Source organism: Salvelinus namaycush, chromosome 5, assembly GCF_016432855.1.
Source record: "Salvelinus namaycush isolate Seneca chromosome 5, SaNama_1.0, whole genome shotgun sequence".
In the NCBI taxonomy this organism is placed as follows: Eukaryota; Metazoa; Chordata; class Actinopteri; order Salmoniformes; family Salmonidae; genus Salvelinus; species Salvelinus namaycush.
Genome location: NC_052311.1, coordinates 62,533,883 through 62,559,504, shown reverse-complemented (window position 1 = coordinate 62,559,504; position 25,622 = coordinate 62,533,883). Strand labels below are relative to the sequence as shown.

The 25,622-nt window shown below is 44.2% G+C and overlaps 1 protein-coding gene across 2 annotated transcripts in view; it reads right to left on the bottom strand.

Annotated features, from left to right (window-relative positions):
• LOC120048672 (carcinoembryonic antigen-related cell adhesion molecule 5-like) overlaps positions 1-25,622 on the bottom strand; it is a 49,160-nt gene that overhangs the window by 10,983 nt on the left and 12,555 nt on the right. For both annotated transcript variants that reach the window (XM_038994803.1, XM_038994804.1), the window contains exons 3-5: positions 12,558-12,842; positions 11,794-12,060; positions 3,122-3,397 (exon numbers count right to left, since the gene is read on the bottom strand). In XM_038994803.1, coding sequence (XP_038850731.1) covers positions 3,122-3,397; positions 11,794-12,060; positions 12,558-12,842 — 828 coding nt within the window. The remainder of the gene's footprint in view (positions 1-3,121; positions 3,398-11,793; positions 12,061-12,557; positions 12,843-25,622) is intronic.

Sequence of the window (25,622 nt, the reverse complement as noted above, 5' to 3'; positions counted from 1 at the left end):
TTTGTGAAAGCTATCTTTCCGGTGAAAAAATTACTGTGTTTTTTGGGATATGGTGTTGAGCTAACATAAATATATGTTGTGTTTTTGCTGTAAAACATTTTAAAAATCGGACATGTTGGCTGGATTCACAAGATGTTTATCTTTCATTTGCTGTATTGGACTTGTGATTTCATTAAATTATATTTTATGATATCCCTGTGGCGCTAGGCTAGGCTATTCTAGTCAGCGTTTCTGATGAGAATGATCCCGGATCCGGGATGGGGGGTCCGTAGAGGTTATTAATTAAACGTTAGCTTTTTTACATGGCGCATATTGCACTTTTACTTTCTTCTCCAACACTGTTTTTGCATTATTTAAACCAAATTGAACATGTTTCATTATTTATTTGAGACTAAATTGATTTATTTATGTGTTACATTAAGTTAAAATAAAAGGGTTTATTTGTTCATTCAGTATTGTTGTAATTGTCATTATTACAAATATATATATATAAATCAACCGATTAATCTGTATCGGCTTTTTTGGTCCTCCAATAATCTGTATCGGCGTTGAAAAATCATAATCAGTCGACCTCTAATATACACACACATCAAAAGTTTGGGGTCACTTAGGAATGTCCTTGTTTTTGAAAGAAAAGCACATTTTTGGGACATTAAAATACCATCAAATTGATCAGAAACACAGTATAGACATTGTTAATGTTGTAAAATTAAATAGTACATGCAAAACACCAGTCTCAACGTCAACAGTGAAGAGGCAACTCCGGGATGTTCGCCTTCTAGGCAGTTGCAAAAAAATAAAAAAATAAAAAAGCCATATCTCAGACTGGCCAATAAAAAGAAAATATTAAGACGGGCAAAAGAACACAGACACTGGGCAGAGGAACTCTGCCTAGAAGGCCAGCATCCCGGAGTCGCCTCTTCACTGTTGATGTTGAGACTGGTGTTTTGCGGGTACTATTTAATGAAGCTACCAGTTGAGTGAGGCGACTTGTGAGGCGTCTGTTTCTCAAACTAGACACTCTAATGTACTTGTCCTCTTGCTCAGTTGTGCACCGGGGCCTCCCACTCCTCTTCCTATTCTGGTTAGAGCCAGTTTGCTCTGTTCTGTGAAAGGAGTAGTACACAGCATTGTACAAGATCTTCAGTTTTTTGGCAATTTCTCACATGGAATAGCCTTAATTTCTCAGAAGAATAGACTGACGAGTTTCAGGAGAAAGGTATTTGTTTCTGGCCATTTTGAGCCTGTAATCGAACCCAAATGCTGATGCGCCAGATACTCAACTAGTCTAAAGAAGGCCAGTTTTATTGCTTCTTTAATTCAGAACAACAGTTTTCAGCTGTGCTAACATAATTGCAAAAGGGTTTTCTAATGATCAATTAGCCTTTTAAAATGAGAAACTTGGATTAGCTAACACAACGTGCCATTGGAACACAGGAGTGATGGTTGCTGACAATGGGCCTCTGTACGCCTATGTAGATATTCCATTACAAATCAGCTGTTTCCAGCTACAAAAGTCATTTACAACACAAAATGTCTACACCGTATTTCACTTATTTTAAATGGACCAAAAAAATGGCTTTTCTTTCAAAAATAAGGACATTTCTATATTTTAGAATGATAGTGAAGACATCAAAAAGATGAAATATCACATATAGAAACAAATATATATAAACTAAACTTTCAAAGATAATTAGTAAAAATCCAAAAAATCCAAACTTCACAGATCTTCATTGTAAATGGTTTAAACACTGTTTCCCATGCTTGTTCAATGAACCATAAACAATTAATGAACAGGCACCTGTGGAACGGTCATTGAGACACTAACAGCTTACAGACGGTAGGCAATTAATGTCACAGTTATGAAAACTTAGGACACTAGAGAGGCCTTTCTACTGACTAATAAATGTCAATGTCCGTACTGTGAGACGCCCAAGACAGCACTACAGGGAGACAGGACACACAGCTGATCGTCCTCGCAGTGGCAGGCCACGTGTAGCACCACCTGCACAGGATCGGTACATCCGAACATCACACCTGTGGGACAGGTACAGGACGGCAACAACAACTGCCCGAGTTACACCAGGAATGCACAATCCCTCCATAAGTGCTCAGATTGTCCACAATAGGCAGGACTGAGGGCTTGTAGGCCTGCTGTAAGGCAGGACCTCACCAGACATCACCGGCAACAACGTCGCCTATGGGCACAAACCCACCGTCGCTACACCAGACAGGACTGGCAAAAAAGTGCTCTTCACTGACGAGTCGTGGTTGTGTCTCACCAGGGGTGATGGTCAGATTCGCGTTTATCGTCGAAGGAATGAGCATTACACCGAGGCCTGTACTCTGGAACGGGATCGATTTGGAGGTGGAGGATCCATCATGGTCTAGGGCGGTGTGTCACAGCATCATCAGACTGAGCTTGTTGTCATTGCAGGCAATCTCAACGCTTTGCATTACAGGGAAGACATCCTCCTTCCTCACATCCTGACATGACCCTCCAGCATGACAATGCCACAAGCCATACTGCTCGTTCTATGAGTGATTTCCTGCAAGACAGGAATGTCGGTGTTCTGCCATGGCCAGCGAAGTGCCCGGATCAATCCCATTGAGCACGTCTGAGACCTGTTGGATTGGAGGGTGAGGGCTAGGGCCATTCCCCCCAGAAATGTCCAGGAACTTGCAGGTGCCTTGGTGGAAGAGTGGGGTAACATCTCACAGCAAGAAATGGCAAATCTGGTGCAGTCCATGAGGAGGCGTACTTAATTCAGCTGGTGGCCACACCAGATACTGACGGTTACTTTTGATTTTGACCCCCCCTTCCTTTGTTCAGGAACACATTATTCCATTTCCGTTAGTCACATGTCTGTGGAACTTGTTCAGTTTATGTCTGTTGTTGAATCTTGTTATGTTCATACAAATATTTACACATGTTAAGTTTGCTGAAAATAAACGCAGTTGACAGTGAGCGGACGTTTATTTATTAAATAAAGAATATATTAAAAAAATTATATCTTGCATATCCAGCATTTACACTGACTGTCAGATATTAAATGCAACAAAAAAAGGTTAAAAAACAGTAATTGTAACCCCAGGCTTATAGCAGAGTAGGCCTACTTACAGTTTACAATGAGACCGTGTTTAGCATTGGCGGTGCTGATGGGGTTGCTGACTCTACACCCGTATTCTCCAGTGTCTGTTCTCTTCACAGGGTTTATGGACAGCATGCTCTTATCCTCAGAGATGATTATGTTGCCACCAGCAGACAGAGGGTTACCATCTTTCATCCACTCTCTGGTGATGACGGCGCCAGAAGCATCACAGGTTAAGTTCACAGAGCCTCCCTCGATGATTGAAGAGTTTGGGGTAGTAGTGATGTTAGCACCAGATATTGGTTCTGTGAAGGAAAATGGTTATATAAATTATATGAATTGATAATACAGATTGTAGCCTAGATTACAATTAAGCAATATACCACGGCTAAGGACTGTTCTTAGGCCACATACCACAAACCCCCGAGGTGCACTATTGTTACTATAAACTGCATACCAACGTAATTAGAGTAGTAAAAATACATCAGCCAATCAGCATTTAGGGCTCAAACCACCCAGTTTATAATGTAGATTGTTTTATTTTGTCAAACAGTAACACTTGCCTGTAAACACAAAGCACAAGTGAAATGAAAACGCATTTGCATAAACATTTGCATAAATATGAATTATTAAGTTTAGAAGTGTAATAGGTGCAGAAGAGCTCTCAAAGCTATGACAACATCTTGATTCATCCTCACTGAGCTAAAGGCTAGAGCTGCCACTTTGAAGGAAAACATGCTACGCGCTCCGAAAAACCATCAAACAGTCAAAGCGTCAACACAGGACTAAAATCTACACCGGCTCTGACGTTCGGAGGTGGCAGGTCTTGCAAACTATCACGGATTACAAAGGGAAACCCAACCGAGAACTGGCCATTGACGCGAGCCTAGCAGACGAGCTAAATGCCTTCTATGTTCTCTTTGAGGCAAGAAACACTGAACTGTGTGTGATGCACCAGCTGTTTCGGGTAACTGTATGATCATGCTCTCCATAGCTGATGTGAGTAAGACCTTTAAAACAGGTTAACATTCACAAGGCTGCAAGGCCAGACGGATTACCAGGACACATACTCAGAGCATGCTCTGATCAGCTGACAAGAGTCTTCATTGACATTTTCAACCTGACCCAGTCTGTAATACCTAAATGTTTCAAGCAGACCACCATAGTCCCTGTGCCCAACAACACTAAGGTCATGGCTCACATCAACATTCAAGAAACCCTACACCCATTCCAATTCGCATACCGCCCCAACAGATCCAAAGATGACACAAATCTATATTGCACGCCACAGTGCCCTTTCCCAACTGGACAAAAATAACACCTACATGAGAATGTTGTTCATTGACTTCAGCTCAGCGTTGAACACCATAGTGCCCTCCAAGTTCAACACTAAGCTAAGGATCCTGGAAGTGAACACCTCCCTCTGCAACTGGATCCTGGACTTCCCCCATATGGCAAGGTGTGCCATCCTGGAGGTAGCAGTCCTGCTGCTGGGTTGTTGCCCTCCTACGGCCTCCTCCACGTCTCCTGATGTACTGGCCTGTCTCCTGGTAGGAGACATCATGCTCTGGACACTACGCTGACAGACACAGCAAACCTTCTTGCCACAGCTCGCATTGATGTGCCATCCTGGATGAGCTGCACTACCTGAGCCACTTGTGTGGGTTGTAGACTCCGTCTCATGCTACCACTAGAGTGAAAGCACCGCCAGCATTCAAAAGTGACCAAAACATCAGCCAGGAAGCATAGGAACTGAGAAATGGTCTGTGGTCACCACCTGCAGAACCACTCCTTTATTGGGGGTGTCTTGCTAATTTCCTATAATCTCCACCTGTTGTCTATTCCATTTGCACAACAGCATGTGAAATGTATTGTCAATCAGTGTTGCTTCCTAAGTGGACAGTTTGATTTCACAGAAGTGTGATTGACTTGGAGTTACATTGTGTTGTTTAAGTGTTCCCTTTATTTTTTTGAGCAGTGTATATATACAGTGGGGAGAACAAGTATTTGATAACCTGCAAAATTGGCAGTGTTTCCTACTTACAAAGCATGTAGAGGTCTGTAATTTTTATCATAGGTACACTTCAACTGTGAGAGACGGAATCTAAAACAAAAATCCAGAAAATCACATTGTATGATTTTTAAGTAATTAATTTGCATTTTATTGCATGATATAAGTATTTGATCACCTACCAACCAGTAAGAATTCCGGCTCTCACAGACCTATTAGTTTTTCTTTAAGAAGCCCTCCTGTTCTCCACTCATTACCTGTATTAACTGCACCTGTTTGAACTCGTTACCTGTATAAAAGACACCTGTCCACACAATCAAACAGACTCCAACCTCTCCACAATGGTCAAGACCAGAGAGCTGTGTAAGGACATCAGGGATAAAATTGTAGACCTGCACAAGGCTGGGATGGGCTACAGGACAATAGGCAAGCAGCTTGGTGAGAAGGCAACAACTGTTGGCGCAATTATTAGAAAATGGAAGAAGTTCAAGATGACGGTCAATCACCATCGGTCTGGGGCTCCATGCAAGATCTCACCTCGTGGGGCATCAATGATCATGAGGAAGGTGAGGGATCAGCCCAGAACTACACAGCAGGACCTGGTCAATGACCTGAAGAGAGCTGGGACCACAGTCTCAAAGAAAACCATTAGTAACACACTACGCCGTCATGGATTAAAATCCTGCAGCGCACGCAAGGTCCCCCTGCTCAAGCCAGCGCATGTCCAGGCCCGTCTGAAGTTTGCCAATGACCATCTGGATGATCCAGAGGAGGAATGGGAGAAGGTCATGTGGTCTGATGAGACAAAAATACAGCTTTTTGGTCTAAACTCCACTCGCCGTGTTTGGATGAAGAAGAAGGATGAGTACAACCCCAAGAACACCATCCCAACCGTGAAGCATGGAGGTGGAAACATCATTCTTTGGGGATGCTTTTCTGCTAAGGGGACAGGACGACTGCACCGTATTGAGGGGAGGATGTATGGGGCCATGTATCGCGAGATCTTGGCCAACAACCTCCTTCCCTCAGTAAGAGAATTGAAGATGGGTCATGGCTGGGTCTTCCAGCATGACAACGACCCGAAATACACAGCCAGGGCAACTAAGGAGTGGCTCCGTAAGAAGCATCTCAAGGTCCTGGAGTGGCCTAGCCAGTCTCCAGACCTGAACCCAATAGAAAATCTTTGGAGGGAGCTGAAAGTCCGTATTGCCCAGCGACAGCCCCGAAACCTGAAGGATCTGGAGAAGGTCTGTATGGAGGAGTGGGCCAACATCCCTGCTGCAGTGTGTTCAAACCTGGTCAAGAACTACAGGAAACGTATGATCTCTGCAAATAAAGGTTTCTGTACCAAATATTAAGTTCTGCTTTTCTGATGTATCAAATACTTATGTCATGCAATAAAATGCTAATTAATTACTTAAAAATCATACAATGTGATTTTCTGGCTTTTTGTTTTAGATTCCGTCTCTCACAGTTGAAGTGTACCTATGATAAAAATGACAGACCTCTACATGCTTTGTAAGTAGGAAAACCTGCAAAATCGGCAGTGTTTCAAATACTTGTTCTCCCCATTGTATATATATATCACCTGAGGTGGGTATCAAATGATATATTCAGAAGTGTATGGCTGTTTGTTCGGTTTCTGTCTTGCTTTAATATAAATCTCACCAGATTGGGTCTGCTGGATGGTTGAGATTTCTCCCTAAGAATTAGCCGTCTAACTCCTTGACCCTGTAACTCTGCAGTGAAGTTGTCGATATCATGGGGGTGTGTCTTAGTGTCTTAGAAATTTGTATTAAGAATATTGGTAGACGTAATAATTTGTCATACAGTAAATAATTTGTCTGGATTTCTTGAGTCAGAAATGCCCTAAACTAAACTGTTGTTCTGGTCTGCCCTCTCTCAAGGTTTACATTTACATTTAAGTCATTTAGCAGACGCTCTTATCCAGAGCGACTTACAAATTGGAAAGTTCATACATATTCATCCTGGTCCCCCCGTGGGAATTGAACCCACAACCCTGGCGTTGCAAGCGCCATGCTCTACCAACTGAGCCACACGGGACCACAAGGTTATGGCGAAGGTGATCACAGATGGTATCTAGATGCATGAAAGGGACAATTTGACCGAGAACAGTGTGAACCTAAACCCCCTCTAACCGGCTGAAGTAATGGCGTTCAGTATGGCCCTTCACCACTTCGACTGTGACCTGAGTCTGAGCCAGCAACCTGTACACAGTATACAGTCGATGCTATCAACTGCCTGTTCTCTCAGGAGTGCGACAGGAGTCCACGTGGAGTGAGCATGGAGAGAGATCCATTCCAAACTTCTCTCATGTTGATGGTATACTGGTTGACAAGACATAATGGACTGTAAAGGACAGTGGCAGCTCAGGTGAGAGACATTATCAATGGCCATCCACTTTGAACATGTGTGCCATTGGGAATACAAAACTGTAAAGCTATCTGAAGAAGAAAATGAAGACGCCAAAGGTTGAGTGCCGGGGAGGGAGGGGGTTGGTCAACTGCCCATATTGGGGTATCACGTTGACTGTAGAGGTCTACACACTGCAAAATGTATAGTAATTTATACTACGAATGCATTGAAATAATGACCTGTAATTATCACCGTGATGAGAAAGTTAATGCTAGAATTATGGATAATTATACTGAATGTTAAATGTACACACTGCTAGTGCCAATGTGTGCTAAGTTGAGGGTTTTAACTTTGAGTGATAGAACCAACGTGAATCACTGAGCAATGCCATTCTAAATTTGGGTTGGATAATTAATTGGGTTATTATTCTCCCTCTCTCCCTCTCCCACTTGGTCTGATGACTCCTTACTGTCCCCGGTCATGCTGCTGCTCCAGTTTCAACTGTTCTGCCTGTGGCTATGAAACCCTGACCTGTTCACCGGACGTGCTACCTTGTCCCAGACCTGCTGTTGTCAACTCTCTAGAGACAGCAGGAGTGGTAGAGCTACTCTGAATGATTGGCTATGAAAAGCCAACTGACATTTACTCCTGAGGTGCTGACCTGTTGCACCCTTTACAACCACTGTGATTATTATTATTTGACCCTGCTGGTCATCTATGAACATTTGAACATCTTGGCCATGTTCTGTTATAATCTCCACCCGGCACAGCCAGAAGAGGTCTAGCCACCCCTCATAGCCTGGTTCCTCTCTAGGTTTCTTCCTAGGTTCTGGCCTTTCTAGGGAGTTTTTCCTAGCCACCGTGCTTCTACACCTGCATTGCTTGCTGTTTGGGGTTTTAGGCTGGGTGTCTGTACAGCACTTTGTGACATCAGCTGATGTAAGAAGGGCTTTATAAATACATTTGATTGATTTGGAAACTGAATGATTTCCCTGACTACTTCTCTGATGAGGACACCAATCCTGAGCATAAAGACCCAGATATAGAGCTCATGTTCCACTCTGTGTGTAAGAAGTGACCAAAGAGGGGACTCTGTCACTGGTGTAGGAAGGGCTCTAGGGGAGACAGACATTTTCATCATGCTGACCCCTATCACGGTGCTCTTTGTCAGTGTGATGATTGTCTATTTGCTGTAATGAAGCTTGTGTGTGATTTTATTTTTATGTTCCATTTTCTGATCCAGATTGAATGCGTTTTGAAAAGGAAGGCTGTTTACCATGGATGAAATGTCAGGCACCAGAAGGATGTATTTTGTTTGTTTAAATGTATGTTTAACAATAATTATGTAATCTTTGTACCCTTACATAATTTTTTTTATTTTTAAATTGTTAAAATTTTTACCCCCTTTTCTCCCCAATTTCGTGGTATCCAATTGTTAGTAATTACTATCTTATCTCATCGCTACAACTCCCGTACGGGCTCGGGAGAGACGAAGGTCGAAAGCCATGCGTCCTCCGAAACACAACCCAACCAAGCCGCACTGCTTCTTAACACAGAGCGCCTCCAACCCGGAAGCCAGCCGCACCAATGTGTCGGAGGAAACACCGTGCACCTGGCTACCTTGGTTAGCGCTCACTGCGCCCGGCCCCCCACAGGAGTCGCTGGTGCGCGATGAGACAAGGATATCCCTACCAGCCAAACCCTCCCTAACCCGGACGACGCTAGGCCAATTGTGCGTCGCCCCACGGACCTCCCGGTCGCGGCCGGCTGCGACAGAGCCTGGGCGCGAACCCAGAGTCTCTGGTGGCGCAGCTGGCGCTGCGATGCAGTGCCTTAGACCACTGCGCCACCCGGGAGGCCGTACCCTTCCATTTTTAAAGAGGAAACGGAGTCTCTTGAGGGGAATGTGAAAAAAACATTTGTATTAGCATTACTTCAAGGTTTATATAAATTATAGGTGTGTACAATCCTGTTACTCTGGTTGTGTAAATTGCTGTTTTCACATAACTCTGTACCTAATCCACATCTCGTGTTCTTACCCCACTCTCTGTACTCTGAAACATGCATGTTTGTAACGAGGTGTCTCTGTTCCAATCATAGTCTCTCCTTATCCTTTATTCTAAGAACAAATAGTTCTTAGTACTCACAGGAAAACACAGAGGACTCCGAATATTTGGCCACCTCATCCAGTAGATATCGGTTGGTTCGACACATTGAGACAGTTGTGGTTGATTAAGGAAATGTAACAAGGTTGGGCTATATAAGGCAAGACCCAACCCCGGATCATTGGGCTCTCAATGAATCACCTACATGGGTTCTTTGACCAGCTCCATTATTGCAATAATTATATCGATATCAAATAAAGATTGATTGGTTAAAGAAATTACAGTCTCTCTCACTTGATTAGAATTTCCACTACACAAGATATACCAGAGATAAGGGACTGTTGATACTGCAACCACACAACTCAAACGGTGGATTACCAGTTTGCAAAAAAAATGGCAAACTACCTTTTTTTTTAAGCCCTCAAGAACTGTTGTCCGCTAAATATGATAATCTGTTTGCATCAGTCCAGTATCCAGATGACCTGTCCCAAGAGCTTCCTATACAGTTAATCTCTTTCCGTAACATTTTGAGGTTGGCAATTAAGGAGAATGAGAGGGTCAATTAACTTCTCTGCGCTACGGATCCCTTTAGCGGGATCATTTTCCTAAACAACCGCTGAATTGCAGGGCGCAAAATATTACTAAAAATATTTATAATCATGCAATCACAAGTGAAATATACCAAAAGACAGCTTAGCTTGTTGTTAATCCACCTATCGTGTCAGATTTTGAAAATATGCTTTGCAGCGAAAGCAATCCAAGCTTTTGTGAGTGTATCAATCAATGCTAGAACAGCTACCCCCAAATTAGCATGGTCACGAAAGTCAGAAAAGCAATAAAATTAATAGCTTACCTTTGATAATCTTCGGATGTTTGCACTCACGAGACTCCCAGTTACACAATAAATGTTATTTTTGTTTGATAAATATTACTTTTATAACAAAAAAAACGCCATTTGGGTTGCGCGTTATGTTCAGAAAACCAAAGCCTCGTTCCGTTTCGACAAATTCCAAAAAGTATCCGTAATGTTCGTAGAAACATGTCAAATGTTTTTTATAATCAATCCTCAGGTTGTTTTTAACAAACATAATCGATAATATTTCAACCGGACCGTAACCTATTCAATAAAAGAGAGAAAGAAAATGGAGAGCTAATTAAAGGACACCTGACTAGTTTTGAAAAATCACGGTCATTTTTCAAAATAAAAGCCTGAAACTATGTCTAAAGCCTGGTCACAGCCTGAGGAAGCCATTGGAAAAGGAATCTGGTTGATACCCCTTTAAATGGAAGAAAGACGGGCAAGGAAACACAGATGAAAAAAAATATTAAAAATCACTTCTGGGTTAGATTTCCTCAGGTTTTCGCAGAATCAGTTTTGTTATACTCACAGACAATATTTTGACAGTTTTGGAAACTTTGGAGTGTTTTCTATCCTAATCTCTAAATGATATGCATATTCTACGATCTGGACCTGAGAAATAGTCTGTTTACCTTGGGAACGTTATTTAAAAAAAAAAAATCTGACCTCTAGCGTCAAGAGGTTAAAGATGTTGTATAACTGTTGTATTTGAAGCACTCCTCCCTTCTGCCCAGTTTTCATGATGTTGCTACGGCAATCAAACTGTTGCTTCTGCCAAGAGATCATTATCTAAACTAAAACTCATGTTGAACTTAAGTACAGTATATAAAAAGCATTGGGCTCTGTCTGATATGAGCTTTTGAACAGGAGTAAGCTCCTCTCATTGCACTGGCGCCATCGTAGCCTTGACCATGGCATTTGTTTGCTCCTTACACTTTCAATCAGTTATTATTTTTATTTTTCAAGACCCAAAGCACTGTGTCACATTCCTGAAGTCCAAGAAACAAACATTTAGCTTCCTAGTACATATGGAAATTGAAACAGTTTATTAATTACATTTTGGAGGTTTACTGTCAAAATCATTTATGAGGATTACATTTTAATGATATCGATGACAGGCGCAAGGGTTCCCAGAGCTCGTGACACAACCCCCCCTCCCACCTTGCAGGGGCTGCGGGGGTGTCCAGTACACCAGGGCTCGTACCCCTGCACATCGAGGAAGGTGTACTTAAAGACCTTGCAAAGGTCTTGAGAACAAAACTTAAACATTTAAGTCAGTTCAGCCATGGCACCCCAGAGCCAGTCTCTCTTTCCTCTCATAACTGTCTCCATCTCCTCTCTGCCACTTATCCAGCACAGTGATGTCAGAGGGCTCAGATGTCTGGTACCTCAGGGTTCTGGTGTTATGGGCCCAGCAGCTGTAGCTACCACTCTGATTGGCCTGGATGTTCTCCAGCCTGAGTTCTGGTCTGTTATTGGACAGCAGTGTTCCATTCAGAAGCCACTGAAACTGGGCAGACGGACTGGACTCAGCTGAGCAGGACAGGGTGAGGTTTGACCCTGATCCATACAGTACATCTAGAGGGGTCACCTTCATTGTGGTGTTTTCTGGACCATCTGTAATGAATGGTCCATGTTCAACACCAGCATTAAAGAGGGGAGGTTGACCGTGATGTAATTATACTTTTTAGAACATGTTCAAGAGACCCATTTAAGACGCGTCATGTTATCCTTAGTGTATCTAGCTAGCTTCAAAATGTCCCATCACCAGCAATTAGCCACCCAACACATAGAGTAGGCAGGCTGGATTCAATAGAAATATAAGCAACAGCTTAGGGCCAAAATGAAGAAGTGATAAAACATTAAGACATGCCACAGGACTGCTTTCATAAGCAAGTGTTAGTGATAGAGAACAGGCAATAATGTTGTAACCTAAGAATCTGATTTAATTAGCAATATGTGTAGTTATTCTTAAGCAGACAAGTACTGCAGGAAACAAAATCAAGATATAACTACAGCACTGTAAGCGAAGTACATGGTGAAAGGTAAATAACGTTTACATAAATTACTTTCTCTGCATACAGATATATTAGACATGCAGGTTAGCGACTCACAGCTGATGATGAGGGTTAGATTCTGGCTGGGTTTACTGCTGACGGGGTTGGACACAATACACCTGTATGGCCCCTGGTCATACCGGGTCACATTGGCTATGGTGAGAGTACGGCCTCCATCACCAAGCTGAATTCTATATCTGGCTGTGACCTCAGAGCTGCCATTCAGCCAGCGGTAAGAGAAGGGGAAGGAGCCAGAGGACACAGAGCAGGAGAAAATGGCAGTGTCATTCAGTTCCATTAGATCAATGACGTTGGCCCTCAGGGTCACATTTGAAATGGTCTCTGTGGATGAGAGAGTAGATGACATCTATCAACGTGTTTGTGTCAGTACAAATGCCTGTGTCTAAAGCAAGGTGTTCCAAGGTGTCTAAAGCCATGATTGTGACATTGTAACAGTAACCTGAAAACAGCACTGCTACCCTCACAATACTGTTGGCTGTCATATAAAATATGGCTAGGATGTTGCCAGTCATTTGTTTGAATAAGGAAATGCCAAGCACCCCCAAACACACATTGCTGGTGATTCACCCAAAATTCAACACCGAACCAAAAGGGGGCAGAGGTAAACATGGTTGTGGTGAAAAGAGTGCTTTGATGGACTGACCTTCCATTATTTTACTGTGCTTTCTAAAATGGCCGGATTTTCAGCCCGCCTCTTCCCCAGAGATAAAGATCCACATCACGCTCTGTGCAGGTTTCTTTTCCTCTACTTTACACAGAAATGTTTGTGGTCACCCTCCCTTCACATTTCTCACTGTCAATTGTGAATGATAATTCTTCAAGTTTTACCGGTGAAACATCCATGCAGAATCTGCATGCCAACCATTTGACCTTGATTAGTTTCATGGGAATATAAGCATTTTGATCTTCCTGAGTTAAGTACAGCGTAGTTTTGAATTAGGCGTCTTTCTATATAAACTAGGGTACCAGAGTGGATTTCCTACACTGGACAACTTGTTACAGCTGTTGATACATTATTGATAATAATCACTAATTTGTTTGTCATTACATTAAGATATAAGGTAGGATCATAGCTACTGTATATTAAATTAAATTCACGGGTTGATCACGGCTGGTGTCTTGACAGATTTGTCAAAAATCATGTGAAAAAACATGAATTTTCTGTCCTTGCATTTTTGGCAGTGTAAGCTGACGTTATATCGTATAAACTCAGCAAAAAAAGAAACATCCCTTTTTCAGGACCCTGTCTTTCAAAGATAGTTTATAAAAATCCAAATAACTTCACAGATCTTCATTGTAAAGGGTTTAAACACTGTTTCCCATGCCTGTTTAGTGAACCATAAACAATTAATGAACATGCACCTGTGGAACGGTCGTTAACACACTGTAGGCAATTAAGGTCACAGTTATGAAAACTCAGGACACTAAAGAGGCCTTTCTACGGACTCTGAAAAACACCAAAAGAAAGATGCCCAGGGTCCCTGCTCATCTGCATGAATGTGCATTATACATGCTGCAAGGAGGCATGAGGACTGCAGATGTGTCCAGGCTTTGTAAATAAGAATTTGTTCTTAACTGACTTGCCTAGTTAAATAAAAGGTTACTTTAAAAATAAAAAAAATAAAAAGATTGTGGAGGCAAGGTCATCTGATGCAGCACTCCATCACGCTCCTTTTTGGTCAAATAGCCCTTACACAGCCTGGAGGTGTGTTTTGTGTCATTGTTCCCTTGAAAAACAAATGATAGTGGGACATAGTACAAACCAGATGGGATCGCTGCAGAATGCTGTGGTAGCCATGCTGGTTAAGTGTGCCTTGAATTCTAAATAAATCACTGACAGTGTCACCAGCAATGCACCCCCACACCATCACACCTCCTCCATGCTTCACGGTGGGAACCACACATGCGGAGATCATCTGTTCAGCTACTCAGCGTCTCACAAAGACACAGCGGTTGGAACCAAAAATCGCATATTTGGACTCATCAGACCAAAGGACAGATTTCGAATGTCCATTGCTCGTGTTTCTTGGCCCAAACAAGTCTCTCCTTATTGGTGTCCTTTAGTAGTAGTGTCTTTGTAGCAATTCGACCATGAAGGCCTGATTTACACAGTCTCCTCTGACCAGTTGATTTTGATATGTGTCCGTTACTTGAACTCAGTAGCATTTATTTGGGCTGCAATTTCTGAGGCGGGTAAATCTAATGAACTTATTCTCTGCAGCAGAGTTAACTCTGGGTCTTCCATTCCTGTGGCGGATCTCATGAGAGCCAGTTTCATCACAGCGCTTGATGGTTTTTGCAACTGCACTTTAAGAAACGTTCAAAGTTCTTGAAATTTTCCAGATTGACTGACCTTCAGGTCTTAAAGTAATGGACTGTTGTTTCTCTTTATTTGAGGTGTTCTTGCCATAATATGGACTTGGTTTTTTACCAAATAGGGCAATCTTCTGTATACCACCCCTATCTTGTCACAACAACTTTTTCCACATTGATACATTAGACTTATTCTAAAATGGATTAAATAAAACATGTTCCTCAATCTACACACAATACCCCTTAATGACAAAGTGAAGAGAGGTTTTTAAACAATTTGCATTTCTGCTGCCAAGGCAGCAGCTACTCTTCATGCCAAGGCAGCAGCTACTCTTCATGTCCAACAAGATTAAGGCAGTTTATAAATTTTTTAAAACATTACATTCACAGATTTCACAACACACTGTGTGCCCTCAGGCCCCTACTCCACCACTAGTACTAAATCCATGTGTGTGTATAGTGCGTATGTTATCGTGTGTGTGTGTGTTTGTATATATATATATGTATGGGACTCAGTTTTGCTCAGGTGCATCATTTCCATTGATCATCCTTGGGATGTTTCTACAACCTGTGGTAAATTAAATTATTTGGACATGCCTTATAAAGGCACACATCTGTCTATATAAAAAGGTCCCACAGTTGACAGTGCATTTCCACGCTACAAGGTCGAAGGAATTGTCCGTTGAGCTCCGAGACAGGATTGTGTTGATGTACAGATCTGGGAATGGGTACCAAAAACATGTATGCAGCATTGAAGGTCCCCAAGAACACAGTGGCCTCAATCATTTTGGCCACACAGCCAAACTGAGCAATCGGGGGAGAAGGGCCATGGTCAGGGAGTTGACCAAGAACCCGATGGTCACTCTGACAGAGCTCCAGAGTTCCTCTGTGGAGATGGGAGAACCTTCCAAAAAGAGAAGCATCTTTACAGCACTCTACCAAATCAGGCCTTTATGGTAAAGTGGCCAGACGGAAGCCACTCCTCAGTAAAAGGCACATGACAGTCCGCTTGGAGTTTGACAAAAGGCACCTAAAGACTCTCAGACCATGAGAAACAAGATTCTCTGGTCTGATGAAACCAAGATTGAACTCTTTGGCCTGAATGCCAAGCATCAAGTCTGGAGGAAACCTGGTACCATCCCTACTGTGAAGCATGGTGGTGGTAGCATCTTGCTGTGGTGATGTTTTTCAGCCGCAGGAACTGGAAAACTTGTCAGCATCGAGGAAAAGATTAATGGAGCAAAGTACAGAGATCCTTGATGGAAAAACTGCATCAAAGCACTCAGGACCTCAGACTGGGGCAAAGGTTCACATTCCAACAGGACAACGACCCTAAGCACACAGCCAAGACAATAATATATATATATTTTTTTCTATCTCTTTTCGATTTTTAATTAGATTGTACCTTCCGGTAACCTACCTCACCCAATGTGATACGGAATCGCTATTATTTTTAACTTTGGAACACATTCAAGAACCCCCAGTAGCTAACCAGCTAATCAGCTACAAGCTACTTAGCCATTTTTAGCCACTGCTAGCAGCTTTTACCTTCTGCACAGACACCAGCCCTGTTATTAGCCTGGATATTACTCACCAATTTACCAGCATCGGACTGTCTCTCGACAACAACGCCGGATTCCTGCAGTAATCCCTGAGCCACTACTTATGATCCTCACAGCTAGCGCAGCTAGCGCCACTGCCACGAAGCTAGCACCAGTTAGCAAACACAATTCTACAATCACAACCTCTCTTTCGCCATCGCCATCCGGCTTGGATTCTCTGTCGACACGACCACGTCTGGTCTGCAGACGAATACCCCATCCGCTGTGCCCTCAACCGGCCTCCGTCTGAGCAGACCCCCTCCGTCTGAGCAGACCACCCCCCGGGCTACTAACTTTAAACGTCGCGTGCTAGCTTAGTGGCGGCTTCCCTGCTCCATCTACGGCTGCCCCCTGGACACTATGATCACTTGGCTACATAGCTGATGCCTGCCGGACTGTCCATTAATTCACGGTACTCCATTCTGTTTATTTGTGTTTTATCTGTCGGCTCTGTGTTTTAACTCAGGCTCTGTGTGTAGTCAATCCGACCCTCTCTGCCTAGTCGTCGCCATTTTTACCTGCTGTTGCTGTGTTAGCTGACTAGCTGCTGTTATCTCACCTGTTGTTTTAGCTAGCTCTCCCAATCAAGACCTGCAATCACTTTATGCCTTACTGTATGTCTCTCTCAAATATCAATATGCCTTGTATACTGTTGTTCAGGCTAGTTATCATTGTTTTGGTTTGCAATGGACCCCGTAGTTCCACTCTCCGTACCTCTGATACCTCCTTTGTCCCACCTCCCACACATGCGGTGACCTCACCCATTGAGACCAGCATGTCCAGAGATACAACCTCTCTTATCATCACCCAGTGCCTGGGCTTGCCTCTGCTGTACCCGTGCCCCACCATACCCCTGTCTGCACATTATGCCCAGAATCTATTCTACCACGGCCATAAATCTGCTCCTTTTATTCCTTGTCCCCAACGCTCTAGGCGACCAGTTTTGATAGCCTTTAGCCGCACCCTCATCTTACTACTCCTCTGTTCCTCGGGTGATGTGGAGGCAAACCCAGGCCCTGCATGTCCCCAGGCACCCTCATTTGTTGACTTCTGTGATCGAAAAAGCCTTGGCCTCATGCATGGCAACATCAGAAGCCTCCTCCCTAAGTTTGTCTTACTCACCGCTTTAGCACACTCTGCCAACCCTGATGTCCTTGCCGTGTCTGAATCCTGGCTTAGGAAGGCCACCAAAAATTCTGAGATTTCCATACCCAACTATAACACTTTCCGTCAAGATAGAACTGCCAAAGGGGGAGGAGTTGCAATCTACTGCAGAGATAGCCTGCAAAGTTCTGTCATACTTTCCAGGTCTATGCCCAAACAGTTCGAACTTCTAATTTTAAAAATTAATCTCTCCAGAAATAAGTCTCTCACTGTTGCCGCCTGCTACCGACCCCCCTCAGCTTCCAGCTGTGCCCTGGACACCATCTGTGAATTGATCGCTCCCCATCTAGCTTCAGAGTTTGTTCTGTTAGGTGACCTAAACTGGGATATGCTTAACACCCCGGCAGTCCTACAATCTAAGCTAGATGCCCTCAATCTCACACAAATCATCAAGGAACCCACCAGGTACAACCCTAAATCCATAAACATGGGCACCCTAATAGACATTATCCTGACCAACTTGCCCTCCAAATACACCTCTGCTGTCTTCAATCAAGATCTCAGCAATCACTGCCTCATTGCCTGTATCCGCTACGGGTCCGCGGTCAAACGACCACCCCTCATCACTGTCAAACGCTAATCTAATCGATCTGGCCCGGGTACCCTGGAAGGATATTGACCTCATCCCGTCAGTTGAGGATGCCTGGTCATTCTTTAAAAGTTACTTCCTCACAATATTAGACAAGCATGCTCCGTTCGAAAAATGCAGAACTAAGAACAGATATAGCCCTTGGTTCACTCCAGACCTGACTGCCCTCGACCAGCACAAAAACATCCTGTGGCGAACTGCAATAGCATCGAAGAGCCCCCGCGATATGCAACTGTTCAGGGAAATCAGGAACCAATACACGCAGTCAGTCAGGAAAGCAAAGGCCAGCTTTTTCAAGCAGAAATTTGCATCCTGTAGCTCTAACTCCAAAAAGTTCTGGGATTACTGTAAAGTCCATGGAGAACAAGAGCACCTCCTCCCAGCTGCCCACTGCACTGAGGCTAGGTAACACGGTCACCACCGATAAATCCGTGATAATCGAAAACTTCAACAAGCATTTCTCAATGGCTGGCCATGCCTTCCTCCTGGCGACTCCAACCTTGGCCAACAGCCCCGCCCCCCCCCCCCCGCTGCTACTCGCCCAAGCCTCCCCAGCTTCTCCTTTACCCAAATCCAGATAGCAGATGTTCTGAAAGAGCTGGAAAACCTGGACCCATACAAATCAGCTGGGCTTGACAATCTGGACCCCCTATTTCTGAAACTGTCCGCCGCCATTGTCGCACCCCCTATTACCAGCCTGTTCAACCTCTCCTTCGTATCATCTGAGATCCCCAAGGATTGGAAAGCTGCCGCGGTCATCCCCCTCTTCAAAGGGGGAGACACCCTGGACCCAAACTGTTACAGACCTATATCCATCCTGCCCTGCCTATCTAAGGTCTTCGAAAGCCAAGTCAACAAACAGATCACTGACCATCTCGAATCCCACCGTACCTTCTCCGCTGTGCAATCCGGTTTCCGAGCTGGTCACGGGTGCACCTCAGCCACGCTCAAGGTACTAAACGATATCATAACCGGCATCGATAAAGGACAGTACTGTGCAGCCGTCTTCATCGACCTGGCCAAGGCTTTCGACTCTGTCAATCACCATATTCTTATCGGCAGACTCAGTAGCCTCGGTTTTTCTAATGACTGCCTTGCCTGGTTCACCAACTACTTTGCAGACAGAGTTCAGTGTGTCAAATCGGAGGGCATGTTGTCCGGTCCTCTGGCAGTCTCTATGGGGGTACCACAGGGTTCAATTCTCGGGCCGACTCTTTTCTCTGTATATATCAATGATGTTGCTCTTGCTGCGGGCGATTCCCTGATCCACCTCTACGCAGACGACACCATTCTGTATACTTCTGGCCCTTCCTTGGACACTGTGCTATCTAACCTCCAAACGAGCTTCAATGCCATACAACACTCCTTCCGTGGCCTCCAACTGCTCTTAAACGCTAGTAAAACCAAATGCATGCTTTTCAACCGTTCGCTGCCTGCACCCGCACGCCCGACTTGCATCACCACCCTGGACGGTTCCGACCTAGAATATGTGGACATCTATAAGTACCTAGGTGTCTGGCTAGACTGCAAACTCTCCTTCCAGACTCATATCAAACATCTCCAATCCAAAATCAAATCTAGAGTCGGCTTTCTATTTCGCAACAAAGCCTCCTTCACTCACGCCGCCAAACTTACCCTAGTAAAACTGACTATCCTACCGATCCTCGACTTCGGCAATGTCATCTACAAAATAGCTTCCAATACTCTACTCAGCAAACTGGATGCAGTTTATCACAGTGCCATCCATTTTGTTACTAAAGCACCTTATATGACCCACCACTGCGACCTGTATGCCCTAGTCGGCTGGCCCTCGCTACATGTTCATCGTCAGACCCACTGGCTCCAGGTCATCTACAAGGCTATGCTAGGTAAAGTGCCGCCTTATCTCAGTTCACTGGTCACGATGGCTACACCCACCCGTAGCACGCGCTCCAGCAGGTGTATCTCACTGATCATCCCTAAAGCCAAAACCTCATTTGGACGCCTTTCCTTCCAGTTCTCTGCTGCCTGCGACTGGAACGAATTGCAAAAATCTCTGAAGTTGGAGACTTTTATCTCCCTCAACAACTTTAAACATCTGCTATCCGAGCAGCTAACCGATCGCTGCTCTTTTGCACACCAGTATCTCTACTTGCACATGATCATCTGATGATTTATCACTCCAGTGTTAATCTGCTAAATTGTAATTATTCGATTTATTGCCTACCTCCTCATGCCTTTTGCACACATTGTATATAGATTCTCTTTTTTTCTACCATGTTATTGACTTGTTTATTGTTTACTCCATGTGTAACTCTGTGTTGTTGTCTGTTCACACTGCTATGCTTTATCTTGGCCAGGTCGCAGTTGCAAATGAGAACTTGTTCTCAACTAGCCTACCTGGTTAAATAAAGGTGAAATAAAAAATAAAAAAATAAAAAATGCAGGAATGGCTTCGGGACAAGTCTCAATGTTTGAGTGGCCAACATCTCTGGAAAATAGCTGAGCAGCGATACTCCCCATCCAACCTGACAGAGCTTGAGAGGATCTGCAGAGAAGAATGGGAGAAACTCTCCAAATACAGGTGTGCGAAGCTTGTAGCGTCATACCCAAGAAGATTTGAGGCTGAAACCGCTGCCAAAAGGTGCTTCAAAGTACTGAGTAAAGAACACTTACTTAAATGTGATTTCAGTTATTATTTTTAATACATTTGCACAAACTGTTTTTGCTTCGTCATTATGGAGTATTGTGTGTAGATTGTTTTCTCATCAATTTCATCCATTTTAGAATAAGGCTGTAATGTAACAAACTGTGGAAAAAGTCAAAGGGTCTGAATACTTTCCAAATGAATCGTAATTGTTTTAAGATGGTCATAGTATGAATCTTTTAGCTATCTGATTTGGAATTTTAGGACCCCTTTATGTAAAAAAAATAAAGTGCATTCAGAAAGTTTTTATTTAACCGGTACTGGTTACCTAGTCCTGTGACACTTGTGGGGGACAGAGCAAAACGAGAACACCATCGTCTTTGTGAGAACCTCCCCTCACACATTAGTAGGCCAAACTTTTTGGATGCTACAGCCGTTTTTTGTGAGAAGACCAATTTTCAGCATGTCTCATGGTCTGACAAACACCACTGTAGCTCGGCCACCTTCCACCACAGATGTGGCGGATTGAGACGCAGCCCATTTCTCTAGCCTAAACTGACGGATGATGGGGATTCTTTTATTAGGTTACTTCCATTGACACACCGGTGTGTCAATGAACTTGTTTTTCAAACAATACAAGGATCTTGAAGTAGCATAATTTAAATTTAATTTGAAATTCAAGTACTGGAATAGGCCTACCTTGAAAGTCTGACATTCTTAATTTGGTGATTGAAAAGTGTGGCAGCAGGATTACAAGCTTATATTTATGCACCAAATGGTTGTTTTATGAACTATAGTTAGTACGAGTTTGTCTCTCTCACACACACACACTTCAGAGTGTGGGATCGACGGTTTCATTATTGCAATAATAAAATCAATATTAAATAAAGATGATTGCTGGAAGAAATGAGAAAGTCTCTCTTAGTACTACATTTCCACAACAAAAGTCATTTTAATTATTGAAGCCAATTTATAAGTTCTCCTGCTCCCTTATAATTATCTGTGATTTCATTTTTGGTCCGTTTTTGTGAGAGATGTGGCCACTTCTGTTTTTTCTACTGTTTTCATTGAAGGGTGTTCCCTACTCTGTTGCGGTAAAACCTTGTGCAGTTATTATGAGGATGTCTAATGTTGGCTTCAACTTGGTTTTCCATACAAATCCTTCATAAAAAATAAAAAAAAAGAACCTGGTTTTTGGTCACTTTCTCGTAAAAATAGCGATGGTGAAATTCAAATGGTGAGATTAATGCTACCGCTATTAATGGATTTATTATGTGTGCCTGTGTCAGCCACACAGGCTACAGAAAAATCTCCATGCATGCATCCAACAGGGATGCAAACTGGTGAGGGTCCAAAAAGGTGTCACTTTTTTTGTTGCAATGAAACATGCAAAAAACTCCCTGCCAGGGGGGATAATAATAAAAGAAAAATAAATATCAGTTAAAAAATACTAATTTCAGGGCCTCCCGGGTGGCGCAAATTGGGGAGAAAAGGGGATAAAATTTAAAATAAAATAAAAATAAATACAAAAAATGCAAATTTCTAGTGACTGAGGCTAAATCCATCCTTGAAATGCAGATTAACTAATTAAACAAAGAATATGATCTATGTGACTGTGTGTAAAATAATGTGTGTGTAAAAGTGGTTAGAAAATGTAAGGAAAGCAATCGAATGTTATTTGTTGCCTAGACTTTACTGCAAACGACAGTCAAGTCCAGAGAAAAAAAACAATACATTAATATTGCATTAGCCATAGAACGCTTGTGACCACACACCATATAAATATTGCACTTGGGGAAAAACATTTCTTAAAGTAGAAATAGAACGAAATACATTTTTTTTCTCTATTATAGTGGCCGCTATAGATCAAACTTTTCCTGAATACAAATGTGAATACAAATGTGGACCTTACCATGAAATGCTTACTTACAGGCCTCTAACCAACAGTGCAGTTCAAGAAGAGCTAAGAAAATATTTACCAAATAAAAATAACGAGGCTATATACAGTGGGGAGAACAAGTATTTGATACACTGCCGATTTTGCAGGTTTTCCTACTTACAAAGCATGTAGAGGTCTGTAATTTTTTATCATAGGGACACTTCAACTGTGAGAGGCGGAATCTAAAAAATCCAGAAAATCACATTGTATTGATTTTTAAGTAATTAATTTGCATTTTATTGCATGACATAAGTATTTGATCACCTACCAACCAGTAAGAATTCCGGCTCTCACAGACCTGTTAGTTTTTCTTTAAGAAGCCCTCCTGTTCTCCACTCATTACCTCTATTAACTGCACCTGTTTGAACTCGTTACCTGTATAAAAGACACCTGTCCACACACTCAATCAAACAGACTCCAACCTCTCCACAATGGCCAAGACCAGAGAGCTGTGTAAGGACATCAGGGATAAAATTGTAGTCCTGCACAAGCCTGGGATGGGCTACAGGACAATAGGCAAGCAGCTTGGTAAGAAGGCAACTGTAACGGCTGTCTATCTCTTCCTCCTCATCTGACGAGGAGAGGCGAGAAGGATCGGAGGACCAATACGCAGTGGTAAGTGTCCATGTTTTAATAATAATAAACTGAACACTACACAAATAACAAAATAACAAATGTGAACGAACCGAAACAGTACCGTGTGGCGACAAACACTGACAAGGAAAACAAACACCCACAAACCAACAGTGAAAACAGGCAACCTAAATATGGCTCCCAATCAGAGACAATGCAAAACACCTGCCTCTGATTGAGAACCATATCAGGCTAAATGAACAAACCTAAACATAGAAACAAATAACATAGACTGCCCACCCCAACTCACGCCCTGACCATACTAAATAAAGACAAAACAAGGGAAAATAAAGGTTAGAACGTGACAGTACCCCCCCCCCCCCCAAAGGTGCGGACTCCGGCCGCAAAACCTAAACCTATAGGGGAGGGTCTGGGTGGGCGTCTGTCCGCGGTGGCGGCTCTGGCGCGGGACGTGGACCCCACTTCACCATTGTTTTTGTCCGCCTCCTTAATCGCCCCCGTGGTCTTTTATGAGCGGCGATCCTCGCCGCCGACCTTGGCCTGGGAACCCTAGCCATGGGTCCCGAATGGACGGGAGATTCCGGCAGCACCGGAGTGAAGGACAACTCCGGCAGCTCCGGACAGGCGGGGGACTCCGGCAGCTCCGGAATGAAGGACGACTCTGTCAGATCCTGGCTGGCTGACGGCTCTGGCAGGTCCTGGCTGACTGACGACTCTGGCAGGTCCTGGCTGACTGACGACTCTGGCAGGTCCTGGCTGACTGACGGCTCTGGCAGGTCCTGGCTGACTGACGGCTCTGGCAGGTCCTGGCTGACTGACGGCTCTGGCAGGTCCTGGCTGACTGACGGCTCTGGCAGGTCCTGGCTGGCTAGCGGCTCTGGCAGGTCCTGGCTGACTGACGGCTCTGGCGGCTCCTGACTGACGGGCAGCTCAGATGGTGCTGGACAGACGGGAGACTCTGGCGGCTCAGGACAGACGGGAGACTCTGGCGGCGCTGGAGAAGAGGAAGGCTCTGGCAGCGCTGGACAGGCGGGAGCAACTGTAGAGAGAAACCGGAGAGACAGCCTGGTGCGGGGGGCTGCCATTGGAGGACTGGTACGTGGAGGTGGCACCGGATATACCGGACCGTGAAGGAGTACAGGAGCTCATGAGCACCGAGCCTGCCCAACCTTACCTGGTTGAATGTTCCCCGTAGCCCTGCCAGTGCGGCGAGGTGGAATAGCCCGCACTGGGCTATGCTGGCGAACCGGGGACACCATGCGTAAGGCTGGTGCCATGTACGCCGGCCCGAGGAGACGCACTGGAGACCAGATGCGTTGAGCCGGCTTCATGGCACCCGGCTCGATGCCCAACCTAGCCCGGCCAGTGCGGCGAGGTGGAATAGCCCGCACTGGGCTAAGCACGCGTACTGGGGACACCGTGCGCTCCACCGCATAACACGGTGCCTGACCAGTACGACGCCCTCTCACTCCACGGTAAGCACGGGGAGTTGGCTCAGGTCTCCTACCTGGCTTAGCCACACTCCCTGTGTGTCCCCCCCAAGACATTTTTGGGGCTGACTCTCGGGCTTCCAACCTCGTCGCCGCGTTGCCTCCTCATACCGGCGCCTCTCTGCCTTCGCTGCCTCCAACTCTGCTTTGGGACGGCGATATTCCCCTGGCTGAGCCCAGGGTCCCTTGCCGTCCAGAATCTCCTCCCAAGTCCATGAGTCCTGTGTCTTCTGCTGCTGCTGCTGCTGTCCTTTACCACTCTGCTTGGTCCTTGGTTGGTGGGTGTTTCTGCAACAGCTGTCTATCTCTTCCTCCTCATCTGACGAGGAGAGGCGAGAAGGATCGGAGGACCAATACGCAGAGTGGTAAGTGTCCATGTTTTAATAATAATAAACTGAACACTACACAAATAACAAAATAACAAATGTGAACGAACCGAAACAGCACCGTGTGGCGACAAACACTGACACGGAAGACAAACACCCACAAACCAACAGTGAAAACAGGCAACCTAAATATGGCTCCCAATCAGAGACAATGCAAAACACCTGCCTCTGATTGAGAACCATATCAGGCTAAATGAACAAACCTAAACATAGAAACAAATAACATAGACTGCCCACCCCAACTCACACCCTGACCATACTAAATAAAGACAAAACAAGGGAAAATAAAGGTCAGAACGTGACAGCAACAACTGTTGCCGCAATTATTAGAAAATGGAAGAAGTTCAAGATGACGGTCAATCACCCTCGGTCTGGGGCTCCATGCAAGATCTCACCTCG